We start from the raw sequence: 18,628 nt of genomic DNA on the forward strand, positions 1-18,628 counted from the left end.
GCTGTGGGTGGAAGCCTCTGAGATGCAGAAGGAAAGCTGTAATAGCTGGGAAAAGCACCTGAGGTGCTCAGGAGCCAAGGCCCTCTGAACGCAACATGCTCCCAGAGGCTCAGAAAAACATGTGCAATGTGGGGTGCACACATCGCCTGTGTCCATGTATGTGGCATACATATTCACGTATGCGTGTGCGTACCCACGGCCTGCATGGTATGTGCGTATACCAAGCAGCCCGTCCTTGGCACACACTGCTGGACATGCTGCACAGAGAATGTGCACTCGGTGAAGGTAGTGGTGCTAGCTGCCTCACCACGACACCCAGGCAGAGGCAGAGGCAGAGGCCATCCCCAGACACCACCTAAGGAAATATTTTATTCATTCCTTTTTGGACACCTTTGTCCCCAAACATGGCATGTACTGGAGGTGGAGTGCTGCTCTAGAGAGCCTGCAGTCACAGCCTGGCCTACTTTCCTGTCTCAGTTACAAGGGACTAGTCTGGCCCTAACTGACCTTGCTCCCCACCCAGCCACATTCAAGCCAAGGTCACCCTTGATGGCTCCCGGGAAGCCCTCGAGACCCAGGCCTTGCAGTCATGCGCCAAGTGTGGCTGAGGCAGGGCCAGGTCTGCCCCGTGGGTGCCACTATCCAGAGAACAGCGTGTGCATGGCGCCGCAGAGGTCGGGATGCCACGGGCTGCTCTCACCCCATCAGGACGGCCTGTCGAGCCTCTCTAAGAGCACCAGCTTGGTCTGCAGGTTTATGTCAAAGGGAGGCAGTCTGGTGAGGTTCAGACTCACACCAGCAACGCCCGCAATGCTGGCCAGGACCCGGTGCGAGTGCCTGTAGAGAGCGAGGTGCCCAGGGGCTGCTTCCATGAGGATGTGGGTGTAGGCCAGCATGCCAACAGCTCCCGGCTGCACGTCTTCCCTCTTGTCATACCTGGGGGAGAAGAGCCAGTGTCCCGCCCCGTCCAACCATGCAGTGCTGCAGAGGAAGTCACGGGTATCAGCCATGGAGCAGGCCCACCTGCAGCAACACGCATGTACCCACACCTATCCACAGCAACGTGTGTACCTGCAGTGCCACGTGTATACCTATGACACTCAAGCACCCACAACATGTGTACACCCACAGCAATACCCATGTCCCTGCAACGACAGGTGGGCTCCCGCGGCAGCACGGGTGCAGACACACCTCCAGGCACCGTTGACTTGGAGAAACCGTGACACGCCAGTCTGGGCGGCTGCCACATCGATGTGCAGGTGGACACCTAGAAACACGGTGCCTGGTCAGAGCGCAGCCCCACACCGGGTCCCCAGCGGCATGGCTGGTCCCAGCAGCACCTGTCACTGACCTGTCCAGGCTGGCACCAGCTGGTGCAGGCGCTGCATTGCAACGCCGCCGGGGTAGTTGAAGTGGGACACGTAGAGGGATGTGGCCGTGTAGGCAGCGTTCACCACGAGGTGACCCAGCACCAACACAGCCCCCGCCCTGTACAGCCAAGACTTGGTACAGTTGTTCAGCCTGAAGGGAAAACAGAATGAGGACAGCAAAATTAAAAATGCCTAGTAGAGCCCAAGCCTGCCCACTTCTCTTCAAGATACTCGTGAACGACTGGCCACAGTGCCCACCATGCCACCCTAGAACTCAGCCAAGCCCACCCAGGACTTGTTTCGTCACAGCTCACATGGGCTCTTAGGTACACACGCCAGTCAGAGGCCACCAGGCAAGCCCAGCTCACTGCCCACTCCTGCAGTGGAATAACCAGCCCAAGTAGAGCAGGTCAGGGAACCACAATGCATCTCTTCCCTTTCTTTTCCTGGCCCAGGCATGGCAGCCTGGGGCCAGCACTGCTGGGGCTGCTGAGGACAGCCTGATGGGGCGGTGTCTTCTCCCACTCTCAGACTGGCTTAGTGTGCTGTCATCCCGCTCCGTCTCAGGGTCAGCATCTTCACGCCTGCGCCGCCCAGAGGCCATCCCAGCCCCACTGGAGGTGCTGGCCAAGACCTGTCTGTAAGACCGCAGCACCTATGTCATATCTCTGGGCTGTGGGTCAGGTCAGGTAGTGTGCGCCTCAGTTTCTTGAAGGGCCATAAAGCTTTGATGGGGCACGGTGCCCCCTGGCTGACTGCAGCGTGGCATGTGGAGGGCCAGGCTCCCGTTCACCCCGTCAAGCCTGCTCCCAGCACCCTGGGGCCGCGTGGAGGCCTGGCACAAAGGCGCCCTTGCCCACCACGCTCAAGGCCTGGGGTTGACCCCGCCAGCATAAGGCAGACGAGGCTGGGATGGAGGCTGCAGGCAGGGAGGGAACCCTCACAGGTATGCGCAGCCCCTGGCGGCCACCACGTTGAGGGCGGGGAAGGCGTAGATGATGAAGCGCAACTCCTTGTGTGGAAGCAGAGAATACACAGCTACGAAGCCCAGCGAAGACAGGGTCAGCGCGTGAGTCCTTCTGTCCACCATGCCCAGGGGAACGAAGACAAGACTGCAGCCCAGGCCACGGGGCAGGGCTGAGTAGAAGTACCACAAGAGCGGGGAAGTCTGGATCAGAGGTTAAGGAGGCGACTCTAAGGGCTGGGATATGGAACCACAGCGTGACGGGACGGGGGCTGGAGCAGCCCTGAGGACAGCCGCGCCAGGAGACGGCGGCGGCCTCTGCAGGGAACACAGGGACAATGGACAGCTCAGGTGACCGGCAAGGAGGCCTAGACTTCAGCGGGGCTGGGAGCCCTTTGGTATTCACCATCTTCTTCCCCGAGAAACACGACCATGGTGCCACTTCCAGCAGGGAGCCGTGATAACGCTGTCCCTTCTGTCTGCATCCAAAACACTCCATGAGGAGCGTGCGTGAAAAGCAGATTACAGCAAGGACCAAAGGCAAGCTCCCACAGGGAGGGGCAGAAGGCGGGGCACGCCAGGCCACTGGGCTTCCCACAAGAGGGAGGGGCCCCACCTCCCAGAGAACCACAGAGGATACACCCCAGTTGGAACTTTTGTTCAGGACAGTGTTGTACCAAAGCACCTCACCCTCTGGCCACACAAGGTGTCGCCAGAAATAGGAGTCCACAGCAACTGTCAGTCCTACAAAACAGCAAAGCTTCCGGGTAGTGTACACGGGCCCCACACACGTGGCACAAGATACTCGAAGGCACGGAGCCCCACTGTGAGGGCACTGCCCTTCCCTCTCAGCCCAGCTGGCTGTCGGCTCCTGGACCCCTGCCAGCCAAGCTGACCCAGGACAGCGGGGCAGAGGGAGGTTCCCAGCCCTCTCTAGAGATGCTCTACTGTTGAACATACCCCCAGCCCTTTTACGTCTTAGATTTCTTTTTTTGTTGGTTCTGCAGCTTGAACTCAAGTCCTGAGCAAGCCCTGTCGCTGAGCTCTTCGGCTCAAGCACAGCACCACGTCTGGTTTTCTGGTGATTATTTTCCCACCTGGGCTGGCTTTGAACCATGATCCTCAGATTTCCGCTTCCTAAGGAGCGAGGATTACAGGTGTGAGCCCTCAGCATCTGGCCTAGTTATTTTTTTCAGATAGGGTTTCCTGCTTTTTTTGCTTGTGGAAGCCTTGCACTGCAGATCTTTCCACATGGTAGTATATAAGTCTGCTCCACTCCACCTGGCTTTTTCTTGAAATGAACTCTTGCAAACGTGCTGCCCTCGATGGCCTCAGACCTGCATCTTCCTAGTCTCTACCTCCCACATAAGCAGGATTGCGGGTATGAACTGCTGGCACTAGAGCTTAAACTCAGAGGCTCAATCGTCACTTGTCTTTTTTTTCTTTTGCTTAAGGCTGGCACTCTACCACTTGAACCACAGCTCTACATTTTAAGACTGTGCCAAAAGTTCAGGTGATTTCACTTGATTTCTTATGGGAAGAATGCCCAGCGAGGGTGACTTGCCTAGACAGAGCAGCCCGGCGGGCACGGCGTGCTGCAGAAGCCGGGCCATGGGTATCCTCCGGTAGTACAGTGCCAGCAGCAGCATGAGGCCCAGGAGCACGCAGAGCTCGGCCCTGAAGACGATGATGGCGAAGGCCGAGAGCCAGATGAAGCGGGCCCACTTGTGCTGCAGCCAGGCTGCGAGGGCTGGCAGCACTGCAAGACACAGGCACCATCACGGTCACTGCCCGCAAACACACCCCTCACACCAAGTGACTCCAGGAGCCGGAGAACCGGTCCTATTACGGGTAGCCAGAGAGGCGTGTCTGAGGAGCCAGGCAGGCAGAGGTGCGGGGTGCGGCACAGCCCAGGTACTTACCCACAGTCAGGGCCAGGACATTGGGCAGGGTCCGCGTGCAGTAAAACATCAGGTGGAACTGCGTGGCCGTCACCCAGCAGAACATGGTGGCCACGGTGGCTCCAAACTGTCTCCTCACTTCCTTTTGCAATGTCCACAGTCCAAAGATCACACCAAGCCCCAGAACTCCTCTCACTACAGAAATAACGGCAGTCGGCGAGCAGGGCCGGGGCGCAGGCCGAGTGGCTCCAGCAGCTGCCTGCTCTGCTCCATTACAGCCAGTGCTGACAAGGGCCAGCTTTCCTCAGTGCCAGGCCGGCCAGCCTGGACCTGGGTTTGTGCAAGGTGTCCATCATCCAACCCTGGTTTTACCCCTGGCTCTAGGGCTTGTGTCAGAACTGAGGGCAGTCCTTGAAAGACTCTGACCAGGAGTCCTGCCACAGGGCCAGGCCAGTCCTGGCTGAACAGCAACTAAGTGCCAGGCCCCTGGGAGACGCAAGGCAGTCCACTCAGACAGCCATGGCCCATGACCCAGACCCCATGGTGGCACATGTGAGCTCCCCCTCTCTTGAAGCCTCTCCATCTCCACAAGCCTGGGTCCAGCTCAACCTCTCCCAGTGCCTCTCCATCCCCACGTGAGCCTGGCCTGTGGCACTGGAGGAGGCACAGAAGATGCTGCCCAGTAAGCTGGAGACCCACCCTGCAGCTCCTCCCCAAACCAAACCCCCAGCCTTTCCCACTTGGGGCTCAGTTTGCTATCTTACTCTGCCCCTCAAGAAGCCAAATTGTGTATTTTTGTGTGACAGTTCAGGGGTGTGCGCTTGGAGCTTTGAACTCAGAGGCAGGTGATCTACCACTTGAGTTCCACCCAGATCTTTTTTTTTTTTTTTTTGCTGGGTATGGGGCTTAAAGTCAACCTGGGTGCTGTCCCAGAGCTCTTCAGCTCAAGGCTGAGCCAAGCCCCACTTCCCATTTTCCTGAGGTTAATTGGAGATAAGAGTCTCAGGTCCTTCTGTGCTCGGGCTGACGTTGACCCTAGATCCTCAGATCTCTGCCTCCAGAGTAGCTAGGGTTACAGGTGTGAGCCACCGCACTGGCTTTGTGGTTTTGTTGTTGTGGGGCTTGAACTCAGGGCCTGGGTAGTGTCACTGAGCTTTTTGCTGAAGGCTAACACTCTACCACTTTGACCACAGTACCACTTCCAGTTTCCTAGGGGTTAAATGAAAATAAGAGTCATGGACTTTCCAACCTGGTCTGACTTTGAACTGCTATCCTCAGCTCTCAGCCTCCTGAGTAGCCAGGATTACAGGCGTGAGCCACCAACACCTGGCCAAATTACATGTTCTTAAAAGCTTTTGTGTAGCCCTGCATAGTGGCTCATGCTGGAGGCTCACGCCTGTAATCCTAGCTACTCGGGAGGCTGAGATCTGAGGATTGAGGTTCAAAGCCAGCCCAGGCACTAAAGAACAAGAGACTACTAAAGAAAGAGAGACTCTTATCTCCAATTAACCACCAGAAAACTGGAAGTGGTGCTGGGGCTCAAGGGGCAGGGTGGTAGCCTTGAGCTGAAGAACTCAGGGACAGCGCCCAGGCCCAGAGATCAAGCCCCACGACAGCAAAATAAAACAGTTCTCATGGAAGCTGGATAACCTGGCTGCAGGAATGCAAAGAAATTAGAATAAGATCTGCATTAGACCCAATAAGAATTTATATCAAAGGAAAAGTGGTTGTTGACTAAAAAGTCAAGCTATAGAACAACATGCATAAAATGTTCTCAACTTTTTTTTGTTTGGCTTAGTTTTAAAATGTAAGTCTGGTGTCTACAGTATGGTAAAGTCAATAGTTTACAATATGAAAATAACCAGAATTTCCAGTAATTTTAGTACTTGTGAGGCTGAGGCAAGAGGAGCTCAAGTTCTAGGCCAGATGGGACTACCCTGCAAGCCTCTATGTCAAAATACATAAATAAATAAAATTCCAGTAAGTCAAATAAGTTTCCCAATGCCTAGAAATGCTGAGCTGGGACATTACACATCTGATACACATGTCAAATTACCAAGCAGGAATAAGCACGGTACCACGTTCTAATTGGGCCTTGTAGACAGCCCTCATGGTGGTATGGAGATGCCTAGAAGGATCTGTACTCAGACCGATGCAGGGAGCTGGGAGATAGGAGTATGCCGGCTCAAGGGGGCCACACAGGTTAAAGGGCTCTGTGGTCAGCTGTGGGCTCTGTAGCACCTGCTCTCCCACTGTCCCCGCTGGAAGGCTCTGTCACCCTGATGCCCGTGGAGTGCAGAGACTGGGAAGCCAAGGGGAGGAGGGCCGGCAGAGCGTAATCTGGACCTCCAAATGAGGAGGCCGTGCAGCTGTCCCATCCCGAAGGCTCCTTACCTATCAGCTGAGAATAGAACTTGGACAGCTCCAGCAGCGAAAGCACACAGACCACAGGGCAGGAGAAGGCAGCAATCACCAGGGGCCCAAGGAATGTCCTGGGGACGACTCCAGGAAACTCATGGTGGTCGTACTGAGTGGAGAATGAGCGGTCAGCGCAGAGGCCTAGGGCCAAACCAAGATTTACATTCACAGGCAGCAGGGCCCTTACCTTGTCCACATCCAGCCGGTGGTAGAGCAAGTCATGTGTGGCCTGCAGGTTAAAGCTCTCCTCCACCTTGGTGTACGGACAGGTGACCAAGTGGACAGAGGCCACCATGACCAGCAACCCCAGCAACAGCAGTGGCCGTCGGCCCCATGACCTCCTGCCAGCCATCAAGAGCTTTAAACCTCAGCTCCTTCCTGGAACTAAGGTGAGAAGAAGAGCCCCCCATTAGCAATGACACGTGAGAACCTGCATCCTACGCGTGTTCCAGAGATCACCAGGGAAGAGGAAACAGAAATCCTAGGAGCTGCCCTCCTAGCTCCTGCACATGCCAAACAGGAAGTTCAGAGAAAAGTCAGCCCGAGAAGCGTTCCTGTGCCAACAGCTCCCTCCAGAACCCTGAGGTCTGGTGGGAGCCACTGGCTTTGTGCAGATGTGGGCACCCAGGGCCGTGGAGGCAACAAGCCGGGCCAGTCCTCGGGTCACTTCTGCTAAAGGGCGGGACAAAAGCTGGGCTCAGAGACAGACGGAGCTCGGGAGGCCCACTGGAGGTCCACCAAGGGATGGGCAACAGGCCTGCATGCTGGCAGTGACATGGAGCTTGGGGCAGCCGCAAGCCTGGGTCCCCAAGGACACCTGCTGCCCTCTGAACTGAACCCCAGGACTCGGAGGACGGGAGCTGAACCAGGCACTAAGGAATGGTGGTCAGAATCTTGGCACAAAGGTTCTCTTGTTCCTGTCAACTCAAAAGGCTGCTACCAAAAATCACTGCTTCAAAATGACCGCTGGCAGCTGTCCACTGGGGAGGGGTCCAGGGGGAGGGGTCCGCGGGGAGGGGCCCAGGGGGAGGGGTCCACGGGGAGGGGCCCAGGGGGAGGGGTCCACGGGGAGGCTCCACTGGGGAGGGGTCCAGGGGGAGGGGTCCACGGGGAGGGTCCACTGGGGAGGGGCCCACGGGGAGGGGTCCACGGGGAGGGTCCACTGGGGAGGGGTCCACGGGGAGGGTCTATGGGGAGGGGCCCCGCGGGGGGCCCACGGGGAGGGTCTATGGGGAGGGTCCACTGGGGAGGGGTCCACGGGGAGGGTCCACGGGGAGGGGTCCACGGGGAGGGTCCACTGGGGAGGGGTCCACGGGGAGGGTCCGTGGGGAGGGTCCACTGGGGAGGGTCCACGGGGAGGGGTCCACGGGGAGGGTCCACTGGGGAGGGGTCCACGGGGAGGGTCCGTGGGGAGGGTCCACTGGGGAGGGTCCACGGGGAGGGGTCCACGGGGAGGGTCCGTGGGGAGGGTCCACTGGGGAGGGTCCACGGGGAGGGGTCCACGGCGAGGGGTCCACGGGGAGGGTCCACTGGGGAGGGGTCCACGGGGAGGGTCCACTGGGGAGGGGTCCACGGGGAGGGTCCACGGGGAGGGGTCCACGGGGAGGGCCTATGGGGAGGGGCCCCTCGGGGGGTCCACTGGGGAGGGGTCCACGAGGAGGGTCTGTGGGGAGGGTCCACTGGGGAGGGGTCCACTGGGGAAGGTTCACGGGGAGGGTCCACGGGGAGGGGTCCACTGGGGAAGGTCCACGGGGAGGGTCTATGGGGAGGGGTCCACGGGGAGGGTCCACGGGGAGGGGTCCACTGGGGAAGGTCCACGGGGAAGGTCCACGGGGAGGGGTCCACGGGGAGGGTCCACTGGGGAAGGTCCACGGGGAAGGTCCACGGGGAGGGTCTATGGGGAGGGGTCCACGGGGAGGGTCCACGGGGAGGGGTCCACTGGGGAAGGTCCACGGGGAGGGTCCACGGGGAGGGTCTATGGGGAGGGGTCCACGGGGAGGGTCCACGGGGAGGGGTCCACTGGGGAAGGTCCACGGGGAGGGGTCCACTGGGGAAGGTCCACGGGGAGGGTCCACGGGGAGGGGTCCACTGGGGAAGGTCCACGGGGAGGGTCTATGGGGAGGGGTCCACGGGGAGGGTCCACGGGGAGGGGTCCACTGGGGAAGGTCCACGGGGAAGGTCCACGGGGAGGGGTCCACGGGGAGGGTCCACGGGGAGGGTCCACGGGGAGGGTCCACTGGGGAAGGTCCACGGGGAGGGGTCCACGGGGAGGGTCCACGGGGAGGGTCCACGGGGAGGGGCCCCGCGGCGGGTCTCCGGGCCCAGCCTCCAGCTGAGGCCCAGCCCCGGGTTTGAGGCCGATCCCCAGCCCCGACGCCCGAGCACAGATCTTGGGTGGGCCTCGCTCATCCGGCGTCCACCGCTGGGCCGGGCACCCGCCCCCCGCCCTCGGGCAGCACAGTCCCCGCGGAGAGCGCTCACCAATCCCGCCCAGCCGCGGCCACGCGGGACGCGGACGCGGAGCCCTGGCCAGGGCGTGGTACGGCCTCAGATTCCGGCGGCGGGGCGGCGGGGCGGCGGGGAGGCGGGGAGGCCCCGCTGCCCTGAGTAAAGATGTCCGCCGGCGGGGCGGGGCCAGCGGAGCGGGGGCGGGGCCTGGGCGGCCGGGAGGCGGGGAGGCTCCGCTGCCCTGAGTAAAGATGTCCGCCGGCGGGGCGGGGCCGGGGCGGCCGGGAGGCCCTCCTGCCCTGAGTAAAGATGTCCGCCGGAGGGGCGGGGCCTGGGCGGCGGGGGCGGGGCCTGGGCGGCGGGGGCGGGGCCGGCGGGGCGGGGCCGAGGCGGCGGGCGGCGCGCGCAGCCGGGCGTCCGGCCCGCCTCCTCATCGCGGGCGCTGACCCGGGGCCTCCCCATTGGTCGCCTCTCGTGGCGAGCTCGCATTGGGCCACATCCAGCCGGAACGGGCGGACCAGCCAGTAACGGCCGCGGCCGCCGGCTGGGCGGGGCCCCGGCGAGGCTGTCTAGTAGCCGGGGGAACGGCCGGCGTGCTGGCCCGGGGGGCGGAGGCCGAACGGTCGGCCGCGCTTCGCCGGCTACAGTCCGCCCGCCCGCCCGCCCGCCATGCGCCTGCCGCCCCGGGCCTCGCTCGGGCTGCTGCTGCTGCTGCTGTCGCTGTCGTCGCCCGCCACCGGCACTACCCGGAAGCCGACTCCCTGCCAGCAGTGCCGGGACCTGGTGGACAAGTTCCTGCAGGTGGGTGGCCGGCGAGGCTGGGGGCCGGGGGCCGGGGGCGGGTGGCGGGCCCGGGGGCCGGGCCGTGGGCCGGGGCCGTGGGCCGGGGCCGTGGGTCGGGGCCGTGGGCCGGGGCCGTGGGCCGTGGGCCGTGGGCCGTGGGCCATGGGCCGGGGCCGTGGGCCGGGGCCGTGGGCCGTGGGCCATGGGCCGGGGCCGTGGGCCGGGGCCGTGGGCCGTGGGCCATGGGCCGGGGCCGGGGCCCAGGCCGGGTGTTGGGCTCACGTCGCCGCGGGTGGCCGAGCCGCCTCCACCTTCTCCGCAGGGGATGGCCAACACGGCCAAAAAGAACTTCGGCGGCGGCAACACCGCCTGGGAGGAGAAGACGCTGTCCAAATACGAGTTCAGGTGAGCGCCCGCCGCGTTCTGGCCGCAGGGCAGCAGACCCGAGGGAACCCCAGGCATCGTGGATCCCCCCCTGTCCATCCAGACCCCTGCCCTGCTGAAGGCACCGACCGCCTTGTGACCCAGCCTCCCCGGGTTAACCCCACACAGACTTTTTCTTTTTTCTTTTGGTCAGTTGTGGGCTTGCACAGTCCCTGAGCTCTTCAGCTCAAGGCTATCACCCTACCCCTTGAGCCACAGCACCACTTCCGATTTTCTAGTGGTTAATTAGAAAGAAGAGTCTCATGGACTTTAGTGCCTGGTCTGGCTGTGAACCACGATCCTCAGATCTCAGCCTCCTGAGTAGCTAGGATGACAGGCGTGAGCCACCAGCCCGGCTCCACACAGACTCCTGGTGCTGGGATGGTTCAGGGTGTGTCTTCAGTAAATGAGCCTTGTTCCACACCTGCCCCAAGCTGGCCTGTAAAGAAAGCAGACTGAGCTGGGCACTGGTGCCTCACACCTGTAATCCTAGCTACTCAGGAAGCTGAAATATGAGAGTCAAGGTTCAAAGCCAGCCTGGACAGTGCCCAGGGTTCACATTCAAGCTCAGAGGAGGGGAGGGGATGATCAAGAGCGTGCCCAGACTGATTTTGGGGTGCTGAGCTCCACCTGAAGGTACCCGGGTGTGTTTCAGTGAGGTCCGCCTCCTCGAGATCCTGGAGGGCCTGTGTGAGAGCAGTGACTTCGAGTGTAACCAGATGCTGGAGCAGCATGAGGAGCAGCTGGAGGACTGGTGGCTGCAGCTGTAAGTTCCCTCCCACTCCTCCATCCCTCTTCACACAAGGTCACTTCACACTGGAGAGGCTCAGCCTCCTGGCTCACACACTTTGAGAGCACACTGGTCTGCAGAAGACATTCGGTAGTACCCCTGCGCAGTGCTGCTGCCTGAGTTTTGTCATGGGAAAGCCAAGGATAGGTAATTCATGAGTGTTATTATAGCGTACCACTCAATCTGTTATATTTGGTTGTTAACGTTCATCTAGTTTGTAAGCCAGACTTCCTCGTACATGCACATGATTCTACCCAACAGCTTCTGTGGGGTCTGGTTCCGCTCCTGGGTCCAGGCACAGACCTGGACAACGCAGCCTGTAGGTGTGAGAGGGATATCTGTGTTCTTTGGAGCTGGGGATTATACTTGGGTACCTTAACAAGTGCTTGGCCACCCAGCCATCAGTTTTATTTGAAAGAAATCAGTTACTTGAAGCTGGGCACCAATGATCCATATCTGAATCTTTACTCAGAAAGCTGAGACCTAGAGGATCAAGATTCAAAGCTAGTGTGGACAGAGAAGTCATTGCATCTCCATATCTGATTAACCAGCAGAATACCACCAGATTAGAGGCAGGGTTCAGTGGTATAACATCAGTTGAGCAAGAAATCCAAGCAAGAGTATAAGGCACATATGCACGCACACACGCGCGTGCGCACATACACACACACGCGCACATACACACACACACGCACATGCACAGAGTGGCTTAAGAGTTAATCAGTGTTTGTAAATCCTTAGGAAGAAGGCACAGCCTGACCTATTTGAGTGGTTCTGCGTGGAGACGCTGAAAACATGCTGTGTTCAGGGTACCTATGGGCCAGACTGCCAAGGTACACTCTTCCCCAGTGCTCCTCCCCTCCTCTGAGTCCCCCATGTTTCAAGGCTCACAGGGGACCTGGGCTGTATTCGCTCCTGGCTTCTTCCCTGAGACAGCAATGGCCACTCTCCTCTGAGGCTCTGGACGCTTCCGGGGCTTTGGGAATTTTCACGTGGTATGGAGACCCCTTCAGTCCTCAGAGCCATGTGGCTCCTCGTGAAGGGATTGTAGACTGGGTTGCCAGTGTGCAGAGAGTGTCCCAGACCTGTATTGGAGGGTGAGAGGTAGTGGTACGTTAGCCCGTCCCTGCCTGCAGCCAGTCTAGTTTTCAGTTGGACTGCAGAAGCTTGTTGTGCAGGCGGGGTGGGCTAGACTAGGCAGCTGCCTGTTTCTGTTTTTGCTTTTGTTTTTGTTTTGGCTAGTCCTGGGCTTGACCTCAGGGACTGGGCACTGTCCCTGAGAGTTTCTGTGCTCAAGGCTAGTGCTCTACCATTTGAGCCACAGTGCCACTTCCAGCTTTTTCTGAGTAGTTTATTGGAGGTAAGACTTTTCTTCTTGGGCTGGCTTTGAACCACGATCCTCAGATCTCAGCCTCTGAGTAGCTAGGATTACAAGAATGAACCACCAGTGTCCTTTTGTTTTTTGTTTCTTAATGTGGGGCCTAAGCACTGTCCCTCAAACCTAGCACTCTACCACTTGAGCCGCAGCTTTGCTTATGGCTTTTTGGTGGTTAGTTGGAGATGAGAGTGTTACAGATTTTCCTACCAGGCTGGCTTTGAACCTTGACCCTCACATCTCTGCCTCCTGTGGCTGGGATTACAGATGGTTGGCACAGGGCCCTGTATGCTCGCACAACAACCCCTCCCTCGCTCACGCAGCACCCCCACCCCTACCCCTATCCCCTTGTCCCTTTCCAGTGAGGCTGTCCACAGCCATGCCCGGTCACACAGCCACTCCTGTGCCAGCGGCCCTGTGTTCTCCCCAGTGACAGTGCCCCTGGCATGCTGAGTGTGCGTTTGTGTTCTCCAAGCCTGCCAGGGCGGAGCCCAGAGGCCCTGCAGCGGGAACGGCCACTGCAGGGGAGATGGCACCAGGCACGGGGACGGGTCTTGCCAGTGCCACATGGGCTACAAGGGCCCGCTGTGCTTGGACTGCGCAGATGGCTATTTCAGCCTGCTGAAGAACGAGACACACAGCATCTGCAAAGGTAGGCCCTGGGGACTCAGCCCACCCTCCGGGTGCAGCCGTGGGGAGCAGTCCTGTCAGAGCTGCATACCTGGGTACTGCGGGCCCAGCTCCAGGGGTTGGGGGATTAGACCTGAAGATGGGCCCTTGAGCAGCCCCTAAAGGGAAGCTTCCCTAGGCCCTGTAGGAAGGACTCGAGGTTAGCTGTGTGGGAAACAGGTCTGTCCTCTGTGATGCATGCCTTAGGCTTTCTGTGGGAGCTGGAGGTGGGGGTTTGAGCTCTGGTATGGCTTTCTCGCTCCTGGCTAGTGCTTTCCCTACCACTTGACGCGTTCTAGCCTGGAATTCTCCCCCTGTATGTCTGTAAGCAACATTACTTTGTATGTGGTAGTACTGGGCTTGAACTCAGGATGTCATGCTCCCCTTGCCTGCTTAGTTAGCTGGAACTCTGCCGTCTGAGCCTCTAGAATAGTCCTTGGCTCCTTGACCTGGCTCCCGGTGTTCGGCCACACACCTAGAACCTTACCTAGAACCTTCTGGCAAAAGCCTTGCTCCCCTGGCTAATGGACAGATTCTCGGACGTGGGGAGCAGGAGCCAGGGTGGGAGAGCCACCGCTGAGAGGCCCGCGGGAGAGCCCTGCACACACAGTTCCCTTAGCAAGCACACCAGCTTACCCAAGGACGGTCCTTGCTCAGCGCCAGGGCCAGCGTCGGCACCATAGCCACAGCCACCTCTTGGTGCCACCCAAGCGGTGTGAGCCTGCGAGACAGTGTTGCCAGCGAAAAGCCTGCCCGTGTCCGTGGGGGACAGCAGGCAGCATCTGGTATGGTGTGGCTCTTCCTGCCACTGACAAGAACCACACTCACAAGGAAGGGCTGCTCTGCGGCGGAGGGAGGTGGCAAAGAGACCAGAGGCAGGCAGCGGGGTCCCTCGCTGACACCTCCCCCACCAGGACAGCTGGTGAGAAGATAGATGGCCTCCAAGCCCAGAGTGGGCACTGTGGTCCCCACTGTGGCCCCTGCCACTGTCCCCTGACAGTATCAATATCTTAGAATCGCAGCATGGGGTTTTGGGTTCTTTTGTGTTGTTATTTTTGTCCATCCTGGGACTTGAACTCTGGGCCTAGGCTTTGTCTCTGAGCTCTTTAGCTCAAGGCTATCACCCTGTCCCTGGAAACACAGAACCACGTCCCCTTTTCTGGTGATTAACTAGAGATAAGAGTCTCATGGTCTTTAGTGCCCGGGCTGGCTTTGAGCCTCCGTCCTCAGATCTCAGCCTCCTGTGTAGCTAGGATGACAGGTGCAAGCCACCGGCACCTGGCTCCTGTTTTGTTTTAGTTTTTTTTTTTTTTGTACTGGTGTTTGACTCAGGGCCTTGTGTCATTAAGCAAGAGTTTGAACTCTTAAGCCATGATTCCAGTCCCAGAAGCTCGTGGGGTTTTTCTGCTAGGAATGTCTTGTTGGCTGTTTACTGTGTGTCCACTGTTCTGAGCTCCTCACTCCTATCGTGAGAGCGCGCCTCTGGGGTCAGGTGAGCCCTGCTAAGTCAGCCGCCTGTGCCTGCCCGCAGCCTGTGATGAATCCTGCAAGACATGCTCAGGCCCGACCAGCCGAGACTGCCACAAGTGTGAAGTCGGCTGGCTGCAAGTGGATGGCAACTGCACAGGTGAGGTTGCTGCATGCATGCCTGTGTGTGTGTGCGTGCGTGTGTGTGTGTGTGTGTGGAGGACTCCCTGCACACATGAGGTTGCTGCATGCATGCCTGTGTGTGCGTGCGTGCGTGCGTGCGTGCGTGTGTGTGGAGGACTCCCTGCACACATGAGGATGCTGCATGTGTGTGGAGGACTCCCTGCACGTGTGAGGATGGAGGGCTGCTCTTTACCATTCTCCTCATTGCTCTCCATCTCTGCCCATGGCCCGGCAGCTGGGCTGTGTTCCTGTGGGTTCCCATCATAACTGCCCGTGTTGGTAGCTGCTCGGAGCTGCTGATCTGTGCTGCCCCGGAAAAGCTGATTGCACAAAAAAAAAAAAACAAAAACACTCTGCCTCTGACCCTGTAAGGAGACGTCAGGCATGAACCCAGCCCTGTCTGGAGCATAAAGGGAAACTGAGGCACTTCTTCCCCAGGGAACTGTGAGCCAGCAGGTGGTTAAGTTCTGAAGGTGCCAGCATGCAGACTCTGAGCCACTTGAGGCTGGCTCCAGGCCTGGCCAGGGACACCCAGGTCTGTTCCACTGCACTCCACCAGCCGGGGTGGTGGGGAGGGAGGGGGGAGGAGTCCCAGCTCTATCCTGGCACTGTTCGCTGGGCACCTGCCTGTCCTTGTACCCTGCCTCTTCGGGGCATTTCTTTTTGCCACCTGCCACCCTCTGCTTAGAAGGGTTGCCATCACCCTCAGTGGGCTGGCACTAGCCTAGCATGGCCTCTCTTCAAACCAGGTGCCCAGTGGCCGCTCTGGTGCTGGTTTTAGTTTCCACCTCAGCAGCCGCGGGGCCCTAGGCAAATGAGGGGCCAGCTGGGAACTGGTTTCATACTTTGGGCAGGGCAGGCAGGCCTAGATATGGCAGCAGCACGTGCTGGCATGCCTTCTGTGGACAGCATGAGGAGCAGGCTCCTCCTGCAGTGGGCAGGGCCGGCCAGGGGAAGGCGCGTCCTCCCGCAGAGTCGAGTCCTCCCTCCCATCCTCAGTGCTCCTCACGCCCTCACACACAGCCCCGCTGTCCTCTTCCAGACGTGGATGAGTGTGCGGCAGAGACGCCTCCCTGCAGCAACACGCAGTACTGCGAGAACCTCAGTGGCTCGTACACGTGTGAAGGTGCGTGTCTTCTTAGCAGAGCCGCTAGTACGCCATAGCTGGCGCGCACGCCTGCTGTCAGCCGAGCTTCTCAGGAGGCCCAGAGTCCATGAGACTCTTATCTCCAGTTAACCTCCAGGAAACTGGTGCTGTGGCTCCAGGGGTAGGGTGGTAGCCTTGAGCTGAAGAGCTCGGGGACAACGCCCAGGCCCAGAGTTCAAGTCCCACGACCACCAACAACAACAACAAAAAGTGTGGCTCTCCCCAGCTCCCTGCTGTGGAAGGTGTTCTGATACCTGTCCCTGTCTTTCTAGCATGTGACCCCACCTGTGTGGGTTGCACAGGAAAAGGCCCGGCCAAGTGTAAAGAATGTGTCACCGGCTACACAAAGGAGAGTGGAGAGTGTACAGGTGAGTACATGAGAAAGTGGGACCCCACCAAGGACCCCCTATGGGGGCCTGGGATAGCCCTGGAGCGGGGGCCACCCCACCCCTGTGTGGATGTAGAGCCTCACAGCCCTGCAGGAGGTCAAGGCTCTGTTGAGCTCAGGTAGCCCTGTGCAGGACTCAGCTCCGGCTCAGCCACCTGCACCTGCTGCCTGGACTGTCTGCTCTGCCGCTGCGTAGTCCGGCCTCTGAGGACCGAAATCCCTGCCTCAGAGAGAGCTGCCTTCTCTGCTCCTCCTTCTGAGGCAAGCCTGGTCTCAGGGCTTCAGTGGATGAACGCTGAATGAATTTATAATCTGCGATGAGCTTGCTTGCCAAATGAAGCAGTTTATTGAAGTGGAGTATTTGTTTCAGATATAGACGAGTGCTCGCTAGCAGAAAAAGCATGTAGGAGGGAAAATGAAAACTGCTACAATACTCCAGGGAGTTTTGTCTGCGTGTGTCCTGAAGGCTTTGAAGAGACCAAAGATGCATGTGTGCGCACAGCAGAGAGCGGTGAGTGGTGCAGCCCCGGGGCTGCAGCTGGGCTCCCAGGGCCAGGCTGCCCAGGTCAGGAAATGCCAGGTGAAGCCAGCGGAGACTGAGCACCCAGAAACCAAGAAGCTGATACCCTCCTGTGGGGTGTGGCAGGTGTGGCCAGGGAGCCCTCCCCTCTGGCGAGGACACCCTGTCACCCTGATGTGGCCGCCTCACCCGCAGACGTCCCATTTCCAAACAAGGCCATGCGCACAGTTGCCGGGCTGGGACTGATCTCCCTGGTCTCACAGAAGTTCCAGTCTGAGTGGGGGGCAGGGGCGGGCCCATAGAAAGAATGGCAAGGTTTTCCAAACGAGTAAGAGGAATGGGGCGCCGGTGGCTCACGCCTGTGATTCCAGCTACTCAGGAGGCTGAGAGCTCAGGATTGTGGTTCAAAGCCAGCCCGGGCAGGACAGTCTGTGAGACACTTGCCTCCAATGAGCCAACAGACAAATAAATGGAAGTAGAGCTCTGGCTCTGAGGGACACTACCCAGGCCCTGAGTTCAGGCCCCATGACTGACAGAAAACAAGGAAAGTAACATGGAGAGGAGACGGATGTCCAGCTTCTGGCAGCCACATTCTACCTGGGCGAACCAAAGTGGGTCTGTGCCCAGGAGAGCTGCAGAAGGGAGACCCCGCGGCCAGGGGAGAGGCTGGCTGCCTTGTACCCTGCCCTCTGCCTCCATTTCCCACTGTGTCCTCCCCCACTGCCCAGCCTCTGATGTGGCACAGGCCGTGGGAGTGCCAGGTGCTAGAGCTTGTCCCGAGCTGCCCAGAGGCCCCTGTGTCAGGAGGAAGCCACGGTGCAGTCCTGTGGGCCCGTCCACAGTGTCAGGACGTGAGCACCGCCCCGGCCCACCACGTCCCTGCAAGGCCCTCCCTTTGGCCTCAGTGCTGTCACTCAGTGGCCCCTGTGTATCTTCTGACAGAAGTCACAGAGGAATACCCCACACAGCCACCTTCCCGAGAGGACTTGTGACATGCACCAGGCTCCCCCGCTGACGGCGCCCTGAGAGAACAGTGCTGTGGCCATCTCAGGAGAGGCTCCCGGCTCCGGAACAACTGATGCCCATTGGCCCTTCGAAAAGCTGCATTCCCTGGTTGTTGAACAGATTCGTATATTTTGCTACTGTTCTTTATAATAAAATGGACCGTTGAAGGTAGGAACAAGATTGCGAATCTGCCTCCTTGAAAACTCACCATTTGCTTTGCACCTGTCCTGCTGTGCCTGGGAGACAGACAGACAGACAGACCGACAGGACCCACGTCTGCAGGAGCAGGGCAGCTGGCAAGCTCGGCGAACGCTCCACTCAGAGCAGGGTCTGCCTGCTGTGAGGCAGGGGGCCTCCGGCCTCTCCTGCCCTTGGCAGCTACCTCAGGCCAGCCACAAGTGGTGGGGTAGCTGGCTGGCTTCAGGGCCAAAGGCCTGGCCTAGCCTGGGCGCCAGCCAAGGTGCTGAGAGAGGCAGAGCCCTGTCCTCCTGCATGGCACTGCCGCAGCCACATCCAGCCAAGGTGCTGAGAGAGGCAGAGCCCTGTCCTCCTGCATGGCACTGCCGCAGCCACATCCAGCCAAGGTGCTGAGAGAGGCAGAGCCCTGTCCTCCTGCATGCCGCTGCTGCCGCAGCCACATCTAACCCTGGCCCCTTCTCTTTCCCTCTTCCTCTCCTTGTAGCCATGAGGTGAGCACCTGGCTCTCCCATGTGCTACTACAGGCCCCAAGCAGCCGGGCCAAGCAGCCAGGCACGGATGCTTCTGAAACACCCACAG

General features: G+C 59.6%; 2 protein-coding genes across 4 annotated transcripts; one reads left to right on the top strand and one right to left on the bottom strand.

The window, feature by feature from the left end:
• Nucleotides 1-329: 329 nt before the first annotated feature.
• On the bottom strand, nucleotides 330-9,237 carry Alg12 (ALG12 alpha-1,6-mannosyltransferase). Of its 2 annotated transcripts, none has more exons than XM_090328919.1 (10): nucleotides 9,135-9,237; nucleotides 6,841-7,037; nucleotides 6,630-6,762; nucleotides 4,257-4,430; nucleotides 3,899-4,093; nucleotides 2,975-3,078; nucleotides 2,315-2,538; nucleotides 1,352-1,521; nucleotides 1,192-1,267; nucleotides 330-936 (listed from the first exon to the last, which is right to left on the bottom strand). In XM_090328919.1, exons 2-10 carry the CDS (start codon nucleotides 7,003-7,005, stop codon nucleotides 705-707), a joined length of 1,473 nt encoding a protein of 490 aa, XP_090185045.1. In that variant the 5' UTR covers nucleotides 7,006-7,037; nucleotides 9,135-9,237; the 3' UTR covers nucleotides 330-704. The 2 variants fall into 2 exon arrangements, with proteins under 2 accessions (XP_090185045.1, XP_090185044.1); XM_090328918.1 differs by having other exon boundaries at nucleotides 1,138-1,267.
• Nucleotides 9,238-9,621: 384 nt separating this feature from the next.
• On the top strand, nucleotides 9,622-18,023 carry Creld2 (CRELD disulfide isomerase 2). 2 transcript variants are annotated; one of them, XM_090328921.1, is made up of 10 exons: nucleotides 9,627-9,902; nucleotides 10,207-10,289; nucleotides 10,963-11,073; nucleotides 11,839-11,930; nucleotides 12,948-13,124; nucleotides 14,673-14,768; nucleotides 15,834-15,917; nucleotides 16,211-16,306; nucleotides 16,697-16,837; nucleotides 17,789-18,023. In XM_090328921.1, the coding sequence occupies exons 1-10, from the start codon at nucleotides 9,771-9,773 to the stop codon at nucleotides 17,836-17,838; spliced, it is 1,062 nt and encodes a 353-aa protein (XP_090185047.1). In that variant the 5' UTR covers nucleotides 9,627-9,770; the 3' UTR covers nucleotides 17,839-18,023. The 2 variants fall into 2 exon arrangements, with proteins under 2 accessions (XP_090185048.1, XP_090185047.1); XM_090328922.1 differs by lacking the exon at nucleotides 15,834-15,917 and having other exon boundaries at nucleotides 9,622-9,902.
• The last annotated feature ends 605 nt before the right edge of the window (nucleotides 18,024-18,628 follow it).

This window comes from Megascapheus bottae, chromosome 2 (genome assembly GCF_031878675.1).
Source record: "Megascapheus bottae isolate mThoBot1 chromosome 2, mThoBot2.hap1, whole genome shotgun sequence".
NCBI lineage: Eukaryota > Metazoa > Chordata > Mammalia > Rodentia > Geomyidae > Megascapheus > Megascapheus bottae.